Genomic DNA, 22,591 nt, shown 5'->3' on the forward strand with positions numbered 1-22,591 from the left:
TTCAACTTGACATTTTAAAAATGGTATGCTTGGGAATAGATGGTGCAGCAACTGTGGTAGGAAATGTTAATGGATTGGCCAAGAGATTGAATCCATATATGACCTCCATTCACTATGTGGCTCATAAAACTAGTTTATGCCTTGCAAATGGAGTGAAGAAATCTTCTTTTGCATAGAGCATTGACAGTATCGTGAGTGATATTGCAAGAACATTTAACAAAAGCTCTAAGAGGAGCAAGTTGCTTGAGGCCTTGGAGGTTGAATTTAGATGTGCTATTCTTCATATAAGTTGCATTCATAGTGTGAGATGGCTCAGTCTTGCTAGAATTTAACTCGCCCACTATGGAGAGAGAGACAGAGACAGAGACAGAGAGAGAATGTGGCAAAGGTAGGAAGGGAGAGTAATTTTTTGCGATTAAATTTTAATTTAGAGAGAGAGAAAGAGTGGGCAAGTTATTGTGGAGGGAGAGAGAGTTATTGGGGGGGATATGTATATACACACACACCACTAGTTTTAATTAAATAATTTCTTGACATTGAGGATTATAACATGCATAATTGAGAGCATATGGATGCTAACCCTTACATAGGTAGGATAATGTCACATTGCAAAGATGACTATAGAAAACATGATGAATTAGAGGAGCGTGGTCTCTAAGACCATAGCACTTGAAACATTGCCTATTGTTGTGATAAGCCCTATCTCCTTTTCTTTTGGAAATGTTAGTGTGTAACACAAATCTAGTGTGTTATTAAGATTCTAGAAATGTTATTAAGGTTTAAATGTAAGTATAAATTCTAGATGAGTCTAACATTTGTGTAGGTTTGCGATTATTATTGGTATGTAGGTATAAAATGTGTGTAAGAACAATTAGGCCTATAAACCCTTGGTGTAATTGGCATATAGACTTGATAATAGGTCTTCTTATTTTAATGATGCAACACTCTAAGAGTATCTAAGTTCTTCAAAGGTACAAAAATAAGAGAGACTCAACATTATGGACATCATTGACAGCTTGCATTTGATACTTTGAAAACATATCCTTCCACTTGTGAAATGAGAATTATGCACCAAAAATAAGTTCATCATTATCTATGGATTACGTTTAATACATTGAAAACATCTAGGTAGGAGCATCTTGCCCCCACACTATAAAACAAAAGAAGATCATTTCATAATACTTCCTCATAGTCACCATATAAACCAATGTGTTATTGTACTTCTTCATCACTTCTTAAAATGCCCTCATCACAACCTGATGACTTCTCCCCACTTAAAACTATTGCTACTACTTTTAACTTGCTTTGCATGTTCACTCTTTTCTTTTGTGCAATTGAGAGGAAAGGTTTAGATTATCATTTATTGTCCTGCATCTTAACCTTGAAGCATGACTACTTTCAATGAAAGGCCTTGCTCTTCTCAACATAGCATGAAACCATCTTTGATGGTGGTGCAAGGATGTGCATGTATATTTGAAAGGATGTGCTCTTCTCAATGGTGGTAGGAATTGTGTTTCTTTAATAGGCCTTTAACCCTTCCCTCTTGTGATATGTCATACGAATTCTGAGATGGCTTGTTCTAGAAAAGGGGCATTGACATCATGACCTATACCCCTATGCTTTCTTGGCCTATGTCTTATATTGATACATATAGCTTTAAGCTCCCTCCATTTCCAAAATGAGGCAATCCTTCTTATTTTCTCTAGTTTTTTCCCCATGTCTCTCCTCTTTTCAATTTTCTTTGGTGTGTTTGCTAAGCTTTTCCAAAAATTACATCCAGTTTGGTAGTATTGGATACATTGACATCAAAAGTTTTTAATGCTTTTATAAGGACACTACACTTAACACACACACATTCTCTCTCTCTCTCTCTCTCTCTCTCTCTCTCTCTCTCTCTCTCTCTCTCTCTCTCTCTCTCTCTCTCTCTCTCTCTCTCTCTCTCTCTCTCTCTCTCTCTCTCTCTCTCTCTCTCTCTCCAATTTTGTTAACCCCAACATTATCCATGGTGATTTCCTTGAGACACTATTATGGACTCACTATTTAGAATCCATCCCATCCTCTCTTTTTACCACATCCATCCTCACCATCCCCCCCTATCATATCTCTTCCCCATCAACACTCCCCTCCCCCCCAAAAGGTATATGACAATGTGGTGAATCTTTCTATATATTCCAAAACTTATAAACATTGGGGCAAATTCAACCAACTTCTTTCAATTTTTCGTTCACATGAAAGGTGAAAGAGCCTTTATAACCTCGATATACCTTAGAAATGTAGGCTAATAAAAATTCTCAAAGTTATAACTCAACCTACTCAACTATCAAAATAAAAATCATAGATATATAAAATTTTAAGCAATTGGCAAATATTAGCCACTAAAGAGATCCATGATGTAGTAAAAACTATGATCATGCTCGCTCCTTTTGTGAGACCCATTTGCATAAGCTTAGTATACAATCTTGATACCAACTCTTTGGAGCTTTCTTCAACTCATCTATATTCCCTCAACCCACAAACCATGCTTTCTTTACCTTTTGTAATGAAATCTAAAACCTTCAAGTTGTTACAAGTATACTACGTCATCTAGGAAGCCATTTAAAAAGGCATTTTTTAAGTCCATTTGATGGATGCTCCAATTAGTTAAGAGCCATAGAGATGAGAATTCTAAGATTAGTCATTTTTTCTACTAGAACAAAAGTTTCCTCATAATCTATTCTATATTCCTAGGAATGGCCTGTGGCTACTAGCCTTGCTTTATATTGATCAATGGTACCATTTGGATTGCACTTGAGCTTGTAGATCCATTTTCATCCCATTGCATAATTTCCTTCAAGTAAATCCACAAGTTCCCATGTGCTCTTCTTCGTGAGGGCTACATACTCTTCATCCATTGTATCAAACAATTAACTCTTGTTGACTGCATCATCCTAAAGCAAAGCCTTCTCTTTTTCCATGATAGATGTTATCAAGGGGTGAAGCTAGATTACTTAAAAACACTATCTTTATTCCTAGTATGTGTAAGCCTATTGGGAGTCTTAGATTATTTTTGAGAGCTCTTCACTTTGGGTGTTTGAAGTGAATTTCAATAGCATCTCCATTGCTATGTTGAATTTCTTCTATTACAACTCCATGTGAGCTAGGAGCTTCATGAGCTTGCTTTGGAACTATAGAACCATCATCCTTGAGTTGAAGGATTTTTTCTTCATCAAATAAGTCTTATCTACTAACCAAAATGATTTCCTTCATGGATCACAGAGCCTATAAGCTTTGCTTACTTCACCATAGCTAAGAAATATGCATTTTCTTGATTTGACTATTGATGCTTTATCTCTATAAGCTTACTTCACCATAGCTAACCAAAATGATTTCCTTCATAGATCATAGAGCCTATAAGCTTTGCTTACTTCACCATAGCTAAGAAATATGCATTTTCTTGATTTGACTATTGTTGCTTTATCTTCCAAAGGAATATGAGCATGTTATATACATCCAAACACTTTCAAATTATGAACTTTGGGTTTCCTTTTGAAATGTACCTCATGTAAAGTCTTACAAAGTAATAAATTAGTTTGCAATCTATTACCAATGAAGGTTTTGTGTTCATTGCTTGAGCCCGATACATATTAAGAAGGGACTTTTCCACATGCATAGCTTTGGTACACTTCACAAGTGTCGTGTTATTTATTTCTTTAATACCATTTTGCTTGGGTGTGGTTAGATATGTGAATTGCATGTTAATACCATTTCATTAGAAATTCCAAAATGCATTTGAAATATACTCACCTCCATTATCTAAACTAAGAGTTTTGATCCTCTTGCCTAACTAGTTCTCACCATAAACATGAACTCCTTGAACTTGTCCAATTGTTCACCTTTGCTTTTGATGAGGTATATCCAACAATATATAATATATTTATCAATAAAAGTCACAAAGTGGATAACTCCATTGGTGCTTTTAGAATGTTGTATGATTATCTAAATGAATGAGTTAGAGAGGGCTAGTTGTGCTTATAATAGATCTTTGAAAGGGCTATGTAAATATGAGGCATTGCCATAACACATGATCCACATACTTTTCTAACGTTTTGAAGTATTTAAGGAAATTGTTGAATGATATCTTTCCTTGGCATCTCGAGCATTGAGTTGAATCCAAAATGAACTAATCTTTTGTGCCATAAATCAACTAAAGGCATGCTTTCACCACTTGCAATCATAACTTGTTCAAGAGAAGTTACATAAGCATCAAGCTTGTATAGATTCCATGTTCTACCTCTTTTGGTTGCAACATTATTAATCTTTCTAGTCTTTTATGAGAATTGTCTTTTGTTGTAATTAAGCTTGCAAGCCTCCCCATTTTCATTTTCTCAATAGGTTTCTTTCTGGTGCTCTTCCAACTATTTAAACTAATGATGCTTCTTCTCAATAGTTGAAGTCGGCCAAGCTTCCTTCTTCTTTGACAAGGCCTCTTCTCTTTGCACTATGAAGATGAAATCTCATTTAATAGCTTTCAAAACCTCCAATTTTAAGTTGTTGGCATTCCAAATATTTTGCCAACCCCATAAGTCCTTTTAATAGATTTTAAGAGATAACACAGGCTTTAACAATTGCATGAGTAGACCCTTCTTTACATGTTAGCCCCAATGTTAACCCTAGTGCAAGACGAATTAAAAAAAAAGTAAAAGAAAATTCAAGAAAAGGCCTAACAGAAGGATAAGAGAGAAAAAGGCCAAAAGTGCAAGGGCAACCTTAAAAGTCGTGAGGCAAAGGCAAATCTGCATTTTAAAATGCAAAGGCACCCCCAATTTTTTGTAAAAGAGCGCCAAGCTCCCTCTTGCGCAAGTTGTAAAGAGTAGACAAGCATAGGTGAAGACATAACGTAAATAGAAGGGAATGGGCAAAGAGGACCTTAGCAAGATTGACGACGGTCATGTTAAAAAAGGAATGGGTGCCCAAGGGGATGAGGGCATGTATAAAAGCCAAAAAGTAAATAAAAAAGCTCATTCTTGGTGTGTGGCTAAAGTAGCTTTGTGCTTCTCTTATTCTCTTCTCCTTGCTTGTGCTTGAGAGAGGGAGTGTGAGTGCGAGGGAGTGAGTGTGTGAGGGTGAGTGATCGTGGTGGAGAAGCTCTCCATCTTCTCCTCTCTTCTTCTCTTCTCTTGTCTCGCACGTGTGGCTATAGAGGATGGAGCTTGAAGGTAGAGGCTTGAGCTTGCATCTTGGATCATGGAGCTACCTCAGTACTCTAGAGAGGAGGCTACTCATTTGGGTATCAAGGTAAGCTCACTACATTCATAGGCTTGAGAGTGTGTATGGCTATCGAAGAGGTAGCCATTAGCATTTGACTTGAAACGCTTGAGCAATAAGCGATCCTTGGGTCTTGGCAATCGAGCAAAGGCTCCCACACATGCACAGCTTAGACTATATAATATAGTTTAGCCAGGAGTCACCTCTATCAAGGTTACTAAACTCCTTGTTACCTTCTTCCAATAAACAATTAGATGTTAAGCCATAAAAGATTGTTCGATTTTAAACTCAACATGTTTACAAAACAAAGCATATTTCCAAGTCAAACTCAACCAACCAACACTAATACGCACTAAGAGGATGAACGCAAACTCTCCCTCCGTAGAAGCAATTAAAAGACCCCATGAAATAGCATCCCATTGAGTCTTATAGCCATAAGACCAAAAAAATTTCTTTAATTATCCCAATTCTTTAGCTTTGATGAAATGGAAAAACCATACCAACAAAAGCCATAAATTGTGTTAGAGCATGTTTGATAACACTCTTAACTCCCTAGCTAAGCTAGATTTACAAGCCCCATTTCTTAAGCTTTGTTTTGAGATTCTCTAGCATCTAGTCAAATACCAATCTCATGATGATACCAATCTTAGGAGGGCATTTCAAATATCTAAAAACAATGCCTTTCTTAATTTCCTCATATCCAAGTTTACTCATCTAAAAACAATGCTCTTCTTAATTTCCTAAAAACAACACTTTTCTTAATTTTCTCGTATCCAAGTTTCCTAATCTAAAAACAATGTGTTTCTTACTTTTTCCATATCCAAGTTTACTAGTCTAGAGTATCACCCTTCTAAGCAAAAACACCTCAATGTTTTCTCTACTCACCAAAAACCTAAACACTTCAACAAAGCATTCATCAATCACAAGCTCTTAGATTGAATCACAATCATTCTCCACAACACTAAGTATTATCTAGAGAAAGCTAGAGCAGAAGGAACTACCATCAAGCAAAGGCAACAATTTGATACTATGCTTTAAATTATGTAGTCAATGTTGCATAAAAGAGGTTGAGTCTCTCAAGAGCAAAAAAAAGAGGTGAGCTAAAGGACATCCCTTTCTAATTGACCTATTTAGCCTAAATTCACTAGTGTGATAGCCATGATAGCAAAAGTATTCATAGACACGGCTTTAACCACATTACAAAACATTGATTTGAACCCCTAACATTTTGACACATTTAGTATAAAAATGGCTTGGATAATAATTTTGTGAGTTTATTATGCATTGTTTCCATGTTCTTTGAAAGTGATTAATAAGCCTACATAAATATACAATAGAAAGATCCCATAATTCTAAGAAAATCTCAACTAGCAACCCATCAAGTCCTTAAGTTTTGCCACGCTTCATTTTCCTCACTAGAAACTCAATCTCATCATTGAAAAAGGCAACAAAGCAACCTCAAAATCAAGTTTTTTTTAAATGTAGCCCCAAAATAGTTGTTGCTTTTCGTGCATGTCAAGAGAAACAAGAATCTCACTACCTATAATGACTAATGACTACATCTTAAACACTTCAATGATTTCTTCTTTAAAGTCAATGTTAATTAGCTTGAGTAATTGCGAAAAATAAAAGTATCTAAAAATAAAAACTATTGAAGTAGCAACTACTATAGTTAAAAGTGTTAAAGACGATATGAAAGGCACCATAAGTTACCAAAAGCACCATATTCAAAAGTTACCAAAAATAACTAGCCAAGGCCAGTTGCTAGAAATAGCCAAAAGAGACCAAGGAGAAAGCCAAAAAAATAGCAAGAAAATTGTCAAATTTAAGGATCCAATATAACTCAAATTGTATATGTATCTATATTTTTTGAGTCCAAGAATTGTCCCACCCATAGGAATTGGTGGCTTTGTTGCTTCAAAGGAGTGCATGGCAGAATTGTGGAACTTTTGGAGCAACATTTGTTGGCTAGACACAATAAGAGTAGTTTGTAGGCAAGTCCACCACAATGGCTTCTTGAGCCTCTCTTGCTTTTTTTCATTCTTAGCCAAGAGTAACAAGATCACTAGATGGTTTGGATCTTGTAGTATGAGTCATCTAGGTGAAAGCTGCATTGAGCCATTAGTGAGGGATAGATAATCAAAATAGTACCCCTCCTCACTTGCATATTCATAGATTCTTATAGGGCTCACTCATGTTTGTATTCACTTTTTCATTGCACACTCTTACTCTTACTATATTATATATTTAGCGTGTCTACCTTTTAGTAGGAACAATTTATCGAACACTAAAGCACTACATCATATTGATCAATGTAGAGAATATATGCCTACAGTCTCATGTAGTACTTATTCATACGCCTTATGTTTCAATTAGAGACTAACAACTACACGGATCTATCATCTTTTATTCGAGAGGAAACTTGGATAGTTCAGCACTCCTATATTGATTGCTCTTTGGTTGAGCTTCACACCTTCGGACTAGCATGGAGGCTTCCCCTCCCAAGGCCCAATTGTAGTCTTCCTTAGGACTACCATGGAGGCCAATACATTTCATACATTTATAGAGAGACACATACTTCACTCTTCATCATTGAATGTTGCTTCTCTTTCCTTCGAGAGACACGGTGATTACTTCATAGGGACACATACTTCACTCTTCATCATCAAATGCTTCTCCTCTCCTCTTCAAGAGACTGGGTGGTTCTCCTTCCACTATCCATGATGAGAGGGAAGCAATATCCTTTCCTTAATGCTTAGAAGATCCTAGTCATTATATAGATGTCTTCATGAATCTATATCGTTTTTCATATAGGCCTTGATGATCATGCTTGTAACAATACACTTGGGCAAATGAAAATTTCTCCAATGAGGGCCCTACTCAAGTGGTACCACTACATTGTACATAGCATTGTATTTGAGCATAATGATTTGCATTACCCCTTGCATCAACATGCAAACCATTTGCATTGTGTAAGCCTATCTCCCCTTTACCTTGTCAAAGGAGGAATCAACTTAAATCCACCATATCCGTTGCATAATCATTATTAAGGAGATCTACCATGGCAATTGCCACTACAACTTTCTTTTGGCCTTGTGACAATTGTTTTAATGGTGGATGTAAAATCCCATCCTTGCCATGCAACAATTGTTTCTATGGTAGATGTTAAAATCCCAAGTCTTTGTTCATTCATAAGCATCTAACGAAAAGAAAAAGTAAGATGTAAGACCCATTAAAGTGGGCTATTTAAAAGAAGATATCAATTGGCTCTAGGATTATGGTCGGCCCTTGTGTAGCCCATCAAGGTACCCTTGGTCCAATGCCTTGGTTTCTCTAGGATGGGACCTTTGAGGCATAAGAGAGCTTGAAGTTCCAACTTACTTACCACCTCAGGTATAGTCCTTTGGGGCAAGAGGGGGTATTGTGCCACTAATATTAGGGTTATCACAAATATTTAATTATGGTATATTAATCCCTAATTAGTCTTCCTTAAAACCAATTCCAAAAGCATATAATGCTAGTAACAAAAAATAAATGTCCATCAATAAACATTAGGAGAAATGTAACAAAATCCATCATAAATAGAGTCAAGTTTGTGTGCATTCTCATCCTTGTTTATTACACAACCCTCATCCATCAACTTTATACCCTCACACTCACTTACACCCCATCCAAAGTTGTTGAAAATCCATCTCGACCTACTACCTATCTAGAGGAAATCACCCTAAGTGGAGGATCTACACACAAATGTTGCCACATCAATCTTTTGATATCCAAAACCTATAACACGAGCTTATCCAAAGATTACAACTGAACGATACCCTAGTGGCATCAATTTTGTTGCAATTGATCGATTGTGAGGCACTCCCATAGCTATGTTTTGTTGATCTAGATGACATCTACTATTGTTGACTCATTCAATCAATCATCTACACTTTTCCACCTACATTTTATAGAGCTAATAAAAGCCACCTAGTTCTTCATACAATCTCCCACCATCAAACGAAGTGCTGACATCATCACCTACCTTATCAAATCTATTGTAACCGTGACAACTATATTTTTTACCACCCTTATCTACAATATTAGAGTCACTAGTGGACTCTTGGTGCTTACAAGGTTTGGCTTGAGTATGACACGCTCCAACATCAATCTCCAACAACGCTTTCCCAAGACCTAGAGACAAAGGTTTGAGGCTCCATATTTGTATTACCCTTAACTCTATAGTCTCTCTCTCATAGTCTTATTTGTTTCTTTTGAGTGTTGGTTTCTATTTGTTCATGGAATACACACCATTATTTTGGTGGTCTTCTTGTAGATCAATCTTGTGATATTTACAAAAAGTCTTGGCATACAATTGTTAATTTCATTGAGGTAGCCAAGCAATATAAGCATCAAAGCATATAATCAATGCAACATTAAAATCCATGCACCTAGTGTTCTTGTGGTTGTGGTGATTGTTGCCTAATTTGAGAGACAATGAACTAATGCTAAATGTTGCTTTTAGTGCTCATGTAATATACAAATTGTACGCAATGATCAAGAGGTCATAGGGATGCACTAATAACTACATTCTCCAACAAGATGTTGCCCTGAACTTCCCATTTGTGTGCATGCATGTGTTTGCAAATGTGTGTGCATGGTGGTTATACTTCAAATGTCACAACCATTCTAGATCATCCTTCACTTCCTACGGTGCTAAAGCTCATTCCCACAATCTGTTGATGTTGAATATCAAAGCTTTGCAAGAAGTACCTAAACCACATAATACTATCTATATATATGAAAATGACCTTACTGTTGACAAAGTTGATCTAGTAAACAAACAAGAACCTCCTACACAATGACCATATATGGAGAAATATCCAATACACAAATAATAACAACAATAATACCACTACAAGGCAAAACACAATGCAAATTGACTAACGAATATCAAGAATCAAGAGCAATGAACTAAACAAGCAAAAGCAAGCAAACAAGTTTAATAAAAGGGCAATGCCCATGCACACTTGTTTAAATTCATAACCTCCTTGATGAAAATATCACAATCCCTTGTTTAACCTCTCATTATCCCCTTGCTACCCCTCTATTGGTACTCTATCTTTGTGATAGCCCTTTTAAGGCTCACCCTCGAGAGGCCTCTTTGTTTAGTCCTAGTTATTCTTTGTTTGAATGCAAACGCTTCAAAGTACTTGATGTCAGATATTTTACATGGGAGCCTTTAGAGTCTTTCGGTTTACATTCAAATACTCCAATAATGTCAACGGCCTCAGCTCTAACTGGCAACACGGTTACATCCCCCAAGTTGGTTACACCCTTACTTCTGACGTTAGGGTTGTTTCATTCAGGACATTTATGGCATCCCCTACACTGATTGAGGCAACTTCTGGATGATCAAGATTGAGGCATTGCTCACAAACCAGATTTTGACCAAAAAACACCTGAAAGAGGTTATGAAAAGGGAGAGATCAATACAAAATCCAGTTGCTAGATGGGCAAGCAACAATTTTGAATCTACACAGGTCAAGATACTGCCTCTTCGAAAGATAGGTCTGTAATGTCTCCACCATACCTGAGTTCTCTTTGGAAGTGCCAAAACTCTCCCACTGCGGAAGGATTGCATCGTCTTGAGAGGCTCTGGTCCCTCTTCTGCAGTTTCCTGGTCTATTGTGGTAACCTAAGAAGCAAAAAGAAATTGCACCATTGCAATAGTTATCAAACATTGCAACAGCACTGTTTACCTCAAGGACCCCGCAAGCAAAAGAGATAACACTAGTCACACACCTTGCAACGAGAGCATAGCTTCACTCCGTGAAATGTGAGATTAGATATTGTGAGTGTCTGCCAATAGTCTTCAGCAAATGGTTTGCACCCCTGCACAAGTATACTGTAAACATTGGCAGTTCTGCATTAATGTCAACCAAATGACAATATGCAATAAACATGCATGACAAGTCAAGCTGTGAGCAAATAGACTGCTGAATGAAGGCATACTTTGGCCTAAACCGATTGATTGGCAGTGGGTTTGGCAGATGTTCATTCAAAGAATCAAGAGAGGCCTGCACAAGTATCATAGTTGTACTCAATATACAAGTGAAAGCTGTCATAATTGAAGGCTTGCAGTGCAATAAGCAGTTTCCATCCTTCTATGATGAATATACCTGTGATATGAGAAGAAAAGGGTAACCATCTGGGAAAGCAGTCTTAAACCCAGTGGCATAGGCAGGATCAGTTGACCTTGCCATGCTATCTGCCAGAAATGAAACCAAAAAACACTTGAGCAACAATATTCTGAACTTCACTGGGAACTCAATGGACTGCATAATTGTAAAGACATTGAGTAAATTCCAAGAAAGTTGCAAGCAGGTCAGGCGAGTACTCTGTAGATGCATACTTCCATGCCATTTCTTCATCCCCTTGTAATTGATGAGATGGTGTCGCAATCCTAGCTCTAGTAAGTACTAGTCATAGCGAGTACTATCCCCTCCAGTATCAGTGGATATCCTACATGTGCCTGCCTCCTCTATATCCATCACCTGTAGCCTCCTTGGATCCTCAAAATCATATATGTCACATTGTCTACTCTGTGTCTCAGTATTAAAATCTCCTACTAGGAGAATCTCTCCTTGTCTGGAATAGTGTACAATCTCATCTGATAAGTCTGTGAAAGGGGAATCTCCTTCTCCATCCCTCCTACTACTACTAGGCCTCCCTGATGGCATATCTCAACCCCCGTGGGGGAAAGTAACAGAGGATAATATATAGCATCTCGTTGTGGGAAATCTCTTTCATGATCCACATGTATCGCGCGTCCGGATCTCATGCCACAATGTGGGCTCTATCCTGTAGATCTTGCCAGATCAGTACCGCCACTCCTCCTAATCCTTGAGTGGTGATTTAATGTCTCGTGCAACTCCTGTATGTGGACTCCCATAAATATCCCTATACTCTGGGCAATCCCCTCTCGGGACATGTGTCTCTATGACCAAAATCAGCTCATGGTCCTCCATCCTCCCTGGGAGTATCCATAATGAGCTATTACAGTTCCATATAGTCATCCATATCTCAAAAGTGTCTCATAGGCCACGCATCCCTATTTGACTACCTCACCATCAATGATAACTCAGCCATCTCTATACACTCCGTTCTTGCCCTCCTTCCTAGCTTGGATTATTTTGGACATGTTTGCGCGCCTACGTTCCACCTACATCTTGATAAGGTCATCGTCAAGGTAGATAGGATCCCCTAGAAGTCCACGTAGTACAGCTTTCTTCCTCATAAAGGCCATCCTCTCCATTTGATCTTGAAACTTCAAGATGAGTGTGCGCTTTTGTGGGTCCTTCCCAACTCTCCAAGCTTTTGTCAAGGGGAGTGCTTCTTCCTCTTTGTAACCGAGGCATATGCACAGAGTCTTACCATCCTCCTTCGGCAACGAGCCCTCTCTGTCGGATATGTCATTTACCCGCACATTTAGTCACGTTGCTTGTCTCATCCTCTCTTCTTCTAATGTGGCATTCACAATGTGTACCTCCTCCTTTTGATTGACTTTTCCCACCTCTTTTTTTATGTTCTTCACTACCTCTACCCACCCTTGTTGCATTGCCTCAAGCTTAACAGCCACCGCTTTGGAGATTTCCTCCTTTATGGCAGTGATCGTGTCCTCTTGGATCTCTCCTTCCTCTCGTCCGCTGCTCTTCAGTGTTGCGATCTCCTCTTTCAGAAGCTGGATTTCCGTTAGCATGGCTGCCTTCTCATTCCTCCATTCTTCGGCTTCACTCTCAAGTTTTGTGATTTTGTCTAGTAGCCCTCGCTGCACTTGATTAATGCTGTGTGTGCACTCAGTTGGAGCCTCGCTCTCTAACATATCAGAATACAAGGATGATAACCGCATTGCCTGGGGTACACCTAAATAGGCAGAAAATGGGGGAGAGAAATAACCAGGTTGGCCAAACTTGCAGGCTGACTGGCTGCAGACTGACTGCCATGAGGCAGTCCAACTACTTGCTGCCCAACAGTATGTCTGCTGCCCATCCATGCACTGCCCACCACCCAGGTTGTCCATTGCTATATTTCTGTTCGTACAGCCCACCTTTGTGACAGCCATCTGCCCTGCCTATGACCCACCACATTTCCAACAAAATGCCCCTTGCTGAAAGGACTAAAGCTTTCAATGTTATCTCATATGGCAAATTCTCTAGCAATCAGTCTCTGCCTATATAACCTTGGTTAAAATCTCACGCTATGACAAACGAGATTCACAGAGGGAGTACTACTATCATGCTTCTGACCACAAAGGGTTTATGAAAACTGAGAATCGTGCTAAATACATTTCACACAGTGCATCACTGAAAGAGCTAGTCACCTCCCATATCCTCTAGAGTTGTTTAACACACCTAAAATGTCCATACAGAATAACAAAAACACACTTGCAAATTAAGATTACTTACATGACCTTCAACCTTCACACACAAGCTGCAGATGCAAGAATGCATATCTATGTACAGCACACGCACCCAACTACCCGCATGCCAAATTCCAATGCATACTTGCCTGTGTCAAAGCGTACAAGTTTGCATGGCTTCCCCAAATATTTGGTGAACCACTCTGCTGCATCAGGACCTTCATCTATGGCTGAGCCTGCCCAATTCCAAACTGAAGCATTTTCTACCATATTATAATGTGTTGGTGTAACTAATGGGACTTGAAGGAGTTCCATTCCTGGTGCCTTCACACCTACCATAACAGAGCAAGTTACCAAAAAACATAAAAAACAACACACCCATCAGTTTCTGTTTTTGAAATACAATACCAAGCAGACCTTATGCAGCAATGCAGCTTCACCTACATAGAGCTGATTGTGGAGGCAAGGATCCCCATTCCCCCTCCAGAACCTCTTCTGGTAAAGACACTTCTACAAGTGCAAGCCTTGGTTCTACCCTCTGTGTCAACATGCGCCCCTTCAAATTGACAACCATCCACAGCCTATCCCACTTGAACCCTGCATGTTTAAAAAGGAAGAGCAGTAAACATATTTATGAGTTTTTGCCTCCTAGCTCAATCCCCCAGATTTATATTGCATGCTTGCATGTAGTCCTATGTATTAACTAATAAACTCAATCCAGAAAGAAAATATGAATGGCAATGAAGAAAATAACTTCTGATGGAAAAAATGACAAGCATGTCTGTTTAAGCATCAAAAATGCAAGAATGCTCATCTCCAAGCAGAAATAAAAGTAAGTTGTTACAATTCTGGTGATCAACCCACCTTCCAAACATTGAGAATGTTAAAACATCATGCATGATGCAGAACCAACAAAAGTGACCTAGAATGATCTGTGGTGAAATATTGATCTGTTTCCCTGACATGATCGGCAATCGACTAAACTCAAGTTTTCCGCTGCATAATTCATGTTTCATTCTGCTGCATAAGTGCAGAAAGGTAGAACTTGAGGGGTGATGCCTTACATCTCATTGCCTAGTGTCTATTGTATGTTGGACCAACACTTGAGATTTTCTTGATCAGAAAACTGAAAGAGTATATATCATACCTCCTAGGGGATTGCCAGTGTCATTGCCTCTCTGGTCTGCATCACTACAATCTGAGGAGCTACCGCTATCTGGGGTTATGGAATCTCTGGCTCCTAGGTGGCGGGAGTAGTATCTATAGATGTTATAGGAGGCTGAGATGGCACCACACAGGCTGCTAGTGTGAGGTCTCTGGCCACTCTCCATCGTCCCTTTGCCTGTCTCTGTGGCTCTAGGCCTCATTGCTCCTATCCATGTCACATATCTGTGTGCTCTTGTTGTTGCTGGCATTGTCTCCTCCTTTGTCTAGCATTACACTGTCTCTAGCATTCCAATGCTAGATGTCCAATCATCCTGCAAATGAAACACTGGTCAGGGAGTCCTGTATATGGCATTGGCTAGATAAGGAAGTCCCCCATGGATGGAGATATGTTGACAGCCATGGGGAGAGTATATAGGGACTCTATGGGCACAATTACTTTAATCGATGGATATCGGTGTGGACCCTCTAAGACTACGTTAGCAAAGGTCCTGCCATCCCTGAGTTAAGAGTAGTCTCGGACCTTGATCCATCTATCAAAATATGCCATGGATTACCTAACGTCAAGTGGACTAGTTGCTAATGCAGCCTCCATCTACTCAAATGAGTTGAACTTAAGCCTGAAGCATCCCTTTTCCGAGGGTAGCACTCATGTGACGCTTAGATGGAAATGGAAGGGCAAACTCCAATCAATCTGCAGGCCAGAGAAGATGCCTCAAGTACGTCACTCTACCCCTAAGTGCAAGCTCTATGTCTGGACTGGAGCAAATCGACAAGAAAGCATTGGCCATAGAAGTGCAAGGGGCCGTACTAGAGCCCCTTGGTGGTGGTGGACTGGCTGCAAACTCATGTGATTCCCTTAATCCGTGTGTGTACTACCACTATGTGGACAACTAGTGTCAAGCTCAACACTAGCTCTATTGTGGTGATTCTGGTGGTTGGGGAGGTTATGCTGAACTGGGGGATTGGATGCAACTTGGGCAAGGAACCAAACAAAAGCAATGAGGGTGAACGAAGAAGCTGAAGACCCAACCAAGAGTGGAATGTGAATTTGTGGGTTTTGGGGGGTTGGGGGGGATGATGGATGATGGTTTTGGGAGGTTTAGCAATGGTGATGGACAAGGCAAGGTGATGGTAGAACAGGCAAGTGGTGATGGGCGATGGCAATGGCTGGGAAAAGAAAGCAAGCACAATGGTGGGCAGGAAACGGTCGCAGGCACAAAGAAAGCAGACAGGTAGTGGTGGCAAGTAGGGAGGTGGCAGGCAATGATTGATGGTTTTGGGAGGTTTAGCAATGGTGATGAGCAAGGCAAGGTAATGGTAGAACAGGCAAGTGGTGATGGGCGATGGCAATGGCTGGGCACAGAAAGCGAGCACAATGGTGGGCGGGAAATGGTGGCAGGCACAAAGAAAGCAGACAGGTAGTGGTGGCAAGTAGGGAGGTGGCAGGCACGAAGAAAGCAGACAAGTAGTGGTGGCATGTAGGGAGGTGGCAGGCACGAAGAAAGCAGACAAGTAGTGGTGGCATGTAGGGAGGTGGCGGGCAGGCAAGAAGATGACATGCAAGCAGCCATGTGCAAGGAGGAGGATGGCAACCGGGCTGGGAGATGTCAAAATGTAAGGCAGCAAAACCAGACAGGAATCATCATTCATCAGGCCAAACAGGCAGTGTCTGCTTTAGAAGGATGCATGGATCAACATCAATTTGTCAAGAGATTGTCGCATCAAATGTAGCTCACGCTAGCACTTCAACAGTCTGTGTCAACATCACTGTCACATCAGGTTCAAATAGAAGGGGGCTGCTTCAAGCTACTCAACCTCCAAGAGCCAAAATACTAAATTGGTGGACCTGTCATGTGTGTTGTTTTACCAGCCTAAGCAGCAGGAAACCAGATACCTCTTCCATCTTCCTTGACCATCGACTCTTCAGGTTAGTGTCTTTCTAATACTGACCTCTAAACCTCGTGAATTTATGGCTCATAACTCAGCTCTAATACTCTCTAGCCATGGCTCAAAGGTGGGGAGGGTGGTGTTGGTGCAGTTTGCCCCTATAGAATAGCCAATCGAATTAGGAGAGGGATGCTTGAATGCTAGGAGGTTGTGCCTTGTCAAGAGCACCACTCAACGAAGTGCTACCATAGTCCACCATTGGATGAAGAAATTGTGACTGCACATATGAAAGCCAAATGCAACAAAGAGAAAGAAGGCAGAAGAAAAAGAAAGAAAGAAAGATATATTAACGTCTACATAAGGCCAATGTGGCCTATGAGACAAAATCCAGAGTACATCCATGTCTAATGTCATCTCATCAGTAAGGTAAAGATAACATTACAAATAAGTGGATGGCCTATGAAACAATACTGAAAATAACTATACGATGGGACTATACTAGGGTTGAACCATGTGTAGTGTTGTTCCATCGATAGAAAAGAAAAGGAAGGGAGAACCAGATCTGATAGAACCATGTACGAAAGTGTGGTGGAGACTATGGGTTGTCGCTGATCTCAAGATTTGCACATGATCTCAGCTATGATGCGGTCCCTAGCTGCTTCACTGATATACCTAGTGGTGAGTCTTCAATGTCTTGTGATAATGACTCTAATCCGACTATGGTGTGGCCTCCTCAGATGTGATCCTGGTGGACGGGGCCATCGTGCTTGATGAAGGGAAATGGCTCTATCCAATGTGACTCCACGGTGTGGCCTGTAAGGTGTCTAGTGGGGTGGCTCTTGTCTCTGCTAGGCTGGTAGTGTCAGTAGGGTCAGCTCTATAGAAGAAATCTGTCACTGCTCTTTGTATGTGTCCCTTTGGGTGTGCTGGCCTCCTATCTCGCAGTAGTGCAGTTCGACACCTCTTGAGCTCCAAAAGGAAAAGACCTAGGCATCTCTAGTCCTCGTACTCCATGACACGACGAAGGGGTCCAAATCCATCATGGAAGACTCAAGAGGCAATGGTATCGTCCTCGTATGTCATAGTATACTGTGCATCTGAATATGTAATGCTCCTCTGTCTCAGGCTCTCGACCACAAAGCTGGCGAGTCCTATCCTCTGCTAGGGTATTTGTCCATTTGTCTATCTCCATCTGAAGCCTATGTGAGGAGGTGCGAATCTGTCCGATAGCAACCCATACGCTATGGGAGAGATGGGTGTCCATATATGCTGGCCGAACAGTGAAACCATCATCAAAGAGACACAAGAAATGACTCTTGTAGAGCTCCATCCTCGATCCTAGAGGGAGCGGTGGATGGATCCATATCCTTGCTATCTCAATCCTCAAGATATCAGCTTTGATCACCTGGTCCAACTCTCATCGGCTGAGAGACCGTGTAGGGCAGTCAAGGCTATAATCCAAAGGTGGAAGACAGCAGTCAATATCCAAACCATGTAGCCTCATCCAAATAGCCATCTGTGAAAACCAACAGTTCTTCTCGCCTCCTGCTGCTAGTTGTCTTGATGAGGTTAGTGCCAATCTAGAGTATCTATGGCATGGAAGTTCCCATAGTCTGTGCCAAAAGGTCACTGCCCTGAAGAGTGCCTCCATAACTATAAGTGTTGCCCCTGGCTCTGCTCTCACAATGGGATGTGGGGTGAAGGGCTTACTTGTAATCATGCATGCTATCATCATGATCAATGGCCTTTCCATGCTATCTCAACCATCATAATAATCCCTCTCTACTCCAATCTGATCAATGAGTGGGCTAAGATGCCTATGGTACAAGCTGCAACCCCATACCTCTGCTCCATATAGTAATGTAGGTGTGACTAGGGTGTCAAAACAACCAGAGTTTGGTGCGGGGCCCCTGGAACTGTATGTGAGCACATTGACTCTCGAGTGCCCCTAGTGATGCATATCCACATGCCAGACATGCCTCTGATGCCCCTCTCAACGAAAATCGTGGGCCAGAGAAGGTGACTCCCAAATAGACATATTTACTCACGTGCTCCACACTGTCTCCCCCAAATGTGAACTGGTACAAAGAGATAGTCACCCATGCTGCTGACGTATTGAAAACCATGGTTTTGGTCTTCCCAAGGTTCACTGTGAGGTCTTTACCTCTACAAAAGATATGCAAAGCATCAAGATGGCACTGCAATCCCTCCGGTGAATCTAAAATGAGAACAATATCATTTGCATACAGTATTATTGGTATCGACGCCCCTACCAGACTGGCTCCAGCTCCTTCTCCTCGGTCTATGTAATCAGACACTTCATCTATGCATAGACCAAATAATGTGGGTGAAAGTGGACATCCTTGTTTCACTCCTATGGTATTGTCAATCCTCTCTGATAGCCCCCCAAGTGCTGGTATATGACCTGTCACTGCCTCATATAATGCATAGCACCCTATCGTATACCCTCTGGTACTCCAATGTCTTGCAATCTCTACATGATGCGTGTATGAGGCACGGTATCAAAAGCTTTGCAAAAGTCTACAAAGCAACAATAGATCCTCTTGTCTCGGGCTCGACCCTCCTCAATAATGGCTCTTAAGTGTGAGAATATGGTCAAGCGTGGTATATCCTTGTTTGAAACCTGTCTGTCCTTGTGCTCTCTTGCCTTTCATTTCAGCCCATTCACTGAGTTTATGCTCCAATATAGATCCATATATCTTGGCCAAAGTATGACCGATCAACGATAGTCCTGTAGTTGCTAGGAATCAGGGGATCACCACTTTTAAATAGCGGAATTATAATATTGTCTGACCAACTCATAGGGAAACCTTCACATACTACTCTATTGAACATATGTGCTAGTATGGGTACTAATATGTCACAAGCATGTGAGAAATGTTCTACTACTAGTCCATCCTCATCCTGTTCCCTCCCATTTGGTAATCTATAAATTGCATCCCTAACCATTTTCCATGTGAAGAAAGACCACTATGTTGGTCTACAAGCTTGTGGGGGATACATAGATGGCTGTCTTGGTAGGTCATACAGCTGTCTCCCATAGTCAAGCCAAGCATCTGGTGATGTAATTGGTATGGGGGGCTATCTTTCATGAAACATCTTCCATGCGCTCTTGCTATTCCGCCCCAAAAATAGCTGATACATCTCTGCTTCTGCTTTCGCTAAGTAGTCTCGTTTCTTCTTCCGCACAAGGCGTTTGAAGAATGTCTTTGCTTGGCGATGTGTCTGAGTGCCTAGCTCCACTTCTCTCTGTAAGCGAGCTCAGGTGACTCTATACTCATCATCATACCAGCTATTTTGGGGAGCAGTAGATTGTGTGGATTTACATCGGGGCAAGGTATGTGGGAATGCATACATGGCTAATCCATGTATGGTCTCTGCTAAATCCCTTGTACATTCTTCCAACAATCTACTCAAGTCCAATGTATGTAAACTGGTCTGCAGAGAACCACTGTAGATGTGTGAGGTGTCTTTTGTAAAGTAGTATTTGGGATGTTTAGGGAGGCATGGTGTTTCATGTTTCATATATACACAAGAGAGCATGAATGTCAAAATAGCATGATCTGTTGCTATGCCAATTGGTCTCTTAAATATCATAAAGTTTTGGATGTCTGGTATCAATGCTGGTGAGCCTATCAAGTAGTCCACAGTACTTACCCCTCCTTTGTGATTCCAACATGTCAAATTGTCAGATCCTGGCCATTGTGGCGGACCATTAAAGATGGCTAGTCTATGTGCACTTCCAAAGTCAATAGATGTGTCCCATAGATACTCACTTCTTTATCCTAGGCTCTCCTGTGTAGGCCTATTTCATCTATGTCAATCTCTTTGAACATGGCATTATCATGCATATAAAAGTCACTCTATCTATCTCTAGTGCGTGCATTGAAATCTCCTACTAATAATATGTCCCCAATGCTAGCATATCTCATGATATCCTCATAAAGTACATCAAAGGGAGATCCATCTCATGTGGCATAGGTAGAATTTGCAGGAGGAAAGTAGCATATTGCGATGAATATATCCCGTGGTCTTCTTGCATGTATCCTAATCCATAAATATCGTGCATCATCATCTCTTTTCATTACTTGCACTGTCCCTTTAAGGTCTTCTCGATATAGTATGGCCACACCTCCAGAACCCCTAGTGCTTCCTGGTTTTCTAGCTCCTGGACGAAATGCACTTTCCCACCTGTATCCCTGCACGTCTGGTAGTCGGCTACCTTTATAAGTGTGTTTCTGTGTACATTGCTATATCTATGTTTCAGAAGCTATCTTCGAAGCAACCAACATCCAAGCGTAGGGATCCATTACAATTCCATATTGACATCCAAAGTATCTTGTAGGCCTCGTATCATCATGAAGTCCTTTTGTCAGTGATGATGACTCGTCCCTCCCTATAAACAGCCTACTTTTCCTCTTTGCGAGCCTCCAATACCTTGGGCATGTGTTCTCTGCGATACGTTATTTGTGTTGGAATAAGGTCCTCATCCAAATAAATCTTCTCACCCTTCAGGGGTCTCCTCTTGGAAAGGAAGGCCTTTTTTTTTCTCTATATCCCCAAAGTGAAGAATTAGGGCCTTGGACTTAGAGTCCCCTTTCCCCACTCTCCAAGCACTGACGATAGGTACGTCTCAAGCCCCAATTTTGTCAGCAAGTGTCTTAGAATCTTCTTGTGGACTGCTCTTCTCCTCCCATCTTACTACACATACATCTAAAACCCTAGCCCGTCTCCTAGTCTCTTCTTCCAAGGTAGCATTCATTACTTCAATCTTGTTCACTGATGTTCCCTTATTCTTTTTTACTACCTCAATCCATGGGCTGCCTTCTTCTATCAGATTTTGTGTTGTCTTTGCCACTTCTGCCCATGAGTGAACCTCCCTTGCACATGCCTTCAAAGCCTCTTTCTCTTTTTTTAGTTCTTCTCGAATGTTCATTTCTTTTTTCTTAAATGTATTCAGTTCTTTCCCTAGTTCTAAGATTTCAGATTTGTAGACATCTACCACTTTCAACATTTCAGTTTTCAGCGTGTGCATTTCGGACAGCATTTGTGCCTGTAAGTCATTCTTAATATTTATCTGCATGTCTTGCATTTCTGCCCTCTGATTTACTATCAGTTCGGCTTTGACTTGCTCTCGTATTTCTTTCTCCAATTCTTGTCTCATAATTCATAGTTCAGAGCGAATCATGAGATGAATTTCTTCGTATTTATTTTCATTCATGGTCCATGCCTGTCAAATGTTGGGGAGACGGTCCAATCACGGACCCTACGGCCATACGTCTTGTACCGTGTGTTCTTAGAAGGGGTGTTGAACATTGCTTCCATGGACGGTTGTGTTAGTTCTTGATCAGATTCATCTCCCAGATATTTCATTTTCCACGGTTTGATGCTTGCATTTGTCTACATCATCCATCTCTCACACACTGTGTGCAAAGCCACTCAACTTGTACTTTGTATTGTCAAATCAGAGCAATTTCTGTGATTCCTGCAAAATTCTAGGGTTTCCCTAACCCCTCACTAAATTTTTGCAAGCGCAGTAATCTTTTACGAGCCCAAATGCCTTCACACTGTTTACAGTCACTGCAAAAATACAAATTGCAGCCCCAGTCAGTGTATTACTACATACTCTAGGACATGATCTAGAAAGAATGCTGAAAATGGTGGCTACATATGGTGAATAGAGCCCCTACACAAGTTGTTGAGCTCAAAAATGCATTATTAACTAATGAGCTCTCTAATACACCCCCAAAACCTATTTATTTCCAAACTTTCATTAAATTACCAAACCACACACTTTGTGCTACAACTCAAGAGACAGTTTGACTCTATCACTTGTTGCCAGAGATTGGCTTTCCACAGACCACATGC

At 40.7% G+C, this 22,591-nt stretch overlaps 2 protein-coding genes across 2 annotated transcripts in view; both read right to left on the reverse strand.

The window, feature by feature from the left end:
* Positions 1-10,219: 10,219 nt before the first annotated feature.
* Positions 10,220-22,591, reverse strand: part of LOC148025825 (uncharacterized) — a 30,072-nt gene continuing 17,700 nt past the window's right edge. Inside the window, exons 2-8 of the mRNA XM_087693076.1 lie at positions 14,093-14,245; positions 13,798-13,980; positions 11,409-11,497; positions 11,242-11,306; positions 11,032-11,134; positions 10,820-10,924; positions 10,220-10,688 (exon numbers count right to left, since the gene is read on the reverse strand). Of these exons, the coding sequence (XP_087549202.1) occupies positions 10,557-10,688; positions 10,820-10,924; positions 11,032-11,134; positions 11,242-11,306; positions 11,409-11,497; positions 13,798-13,980; positions 14,093-14,245 (830 nt within the window). The 3' untranslated portion in view covers positions 10,220-10,556. The remainder of the gene's footprint in view (positions 10,689-10,819; positions 10,925-11,031; positions 11,135-11,241; positions 11,307-11,408; positions 11,498-13,797; positions 13,981-14,092; positions 14,246-22,591) is intronic.
* On the reverse strand, positions 11,520-13,784 carry LOC148025826 (uncharacterized). The gene has a single exon (XM_087693077.1). It carries the CDS (start codon positions 13,349-13,351, stop codon positions 12,722-12,724), a length of 630 nt encoding a protein of 209 aa, XP_087549203.1. The 5' UTR covers positions 13,352-13,784; the 3' UTR covers positions 11,520-12,721.

This window comes from Lygodium microphyllum, chromosome 14 (assembly GCF_053477565.2).
Source record: "Lygodium microphyllum isolate KBCC chromosome 14, Lygodium_microphyllum_v1.1.10, whole genome shotgun sequence".
NCBI classification, from domain to species: domain Eukaryota; kingdom Viridiplantae; phylum Streptophyta; class Polypodiopsida; order Schizaeales; family Lygodiaceae; genus Lygodium; species Lygodium microphyllum.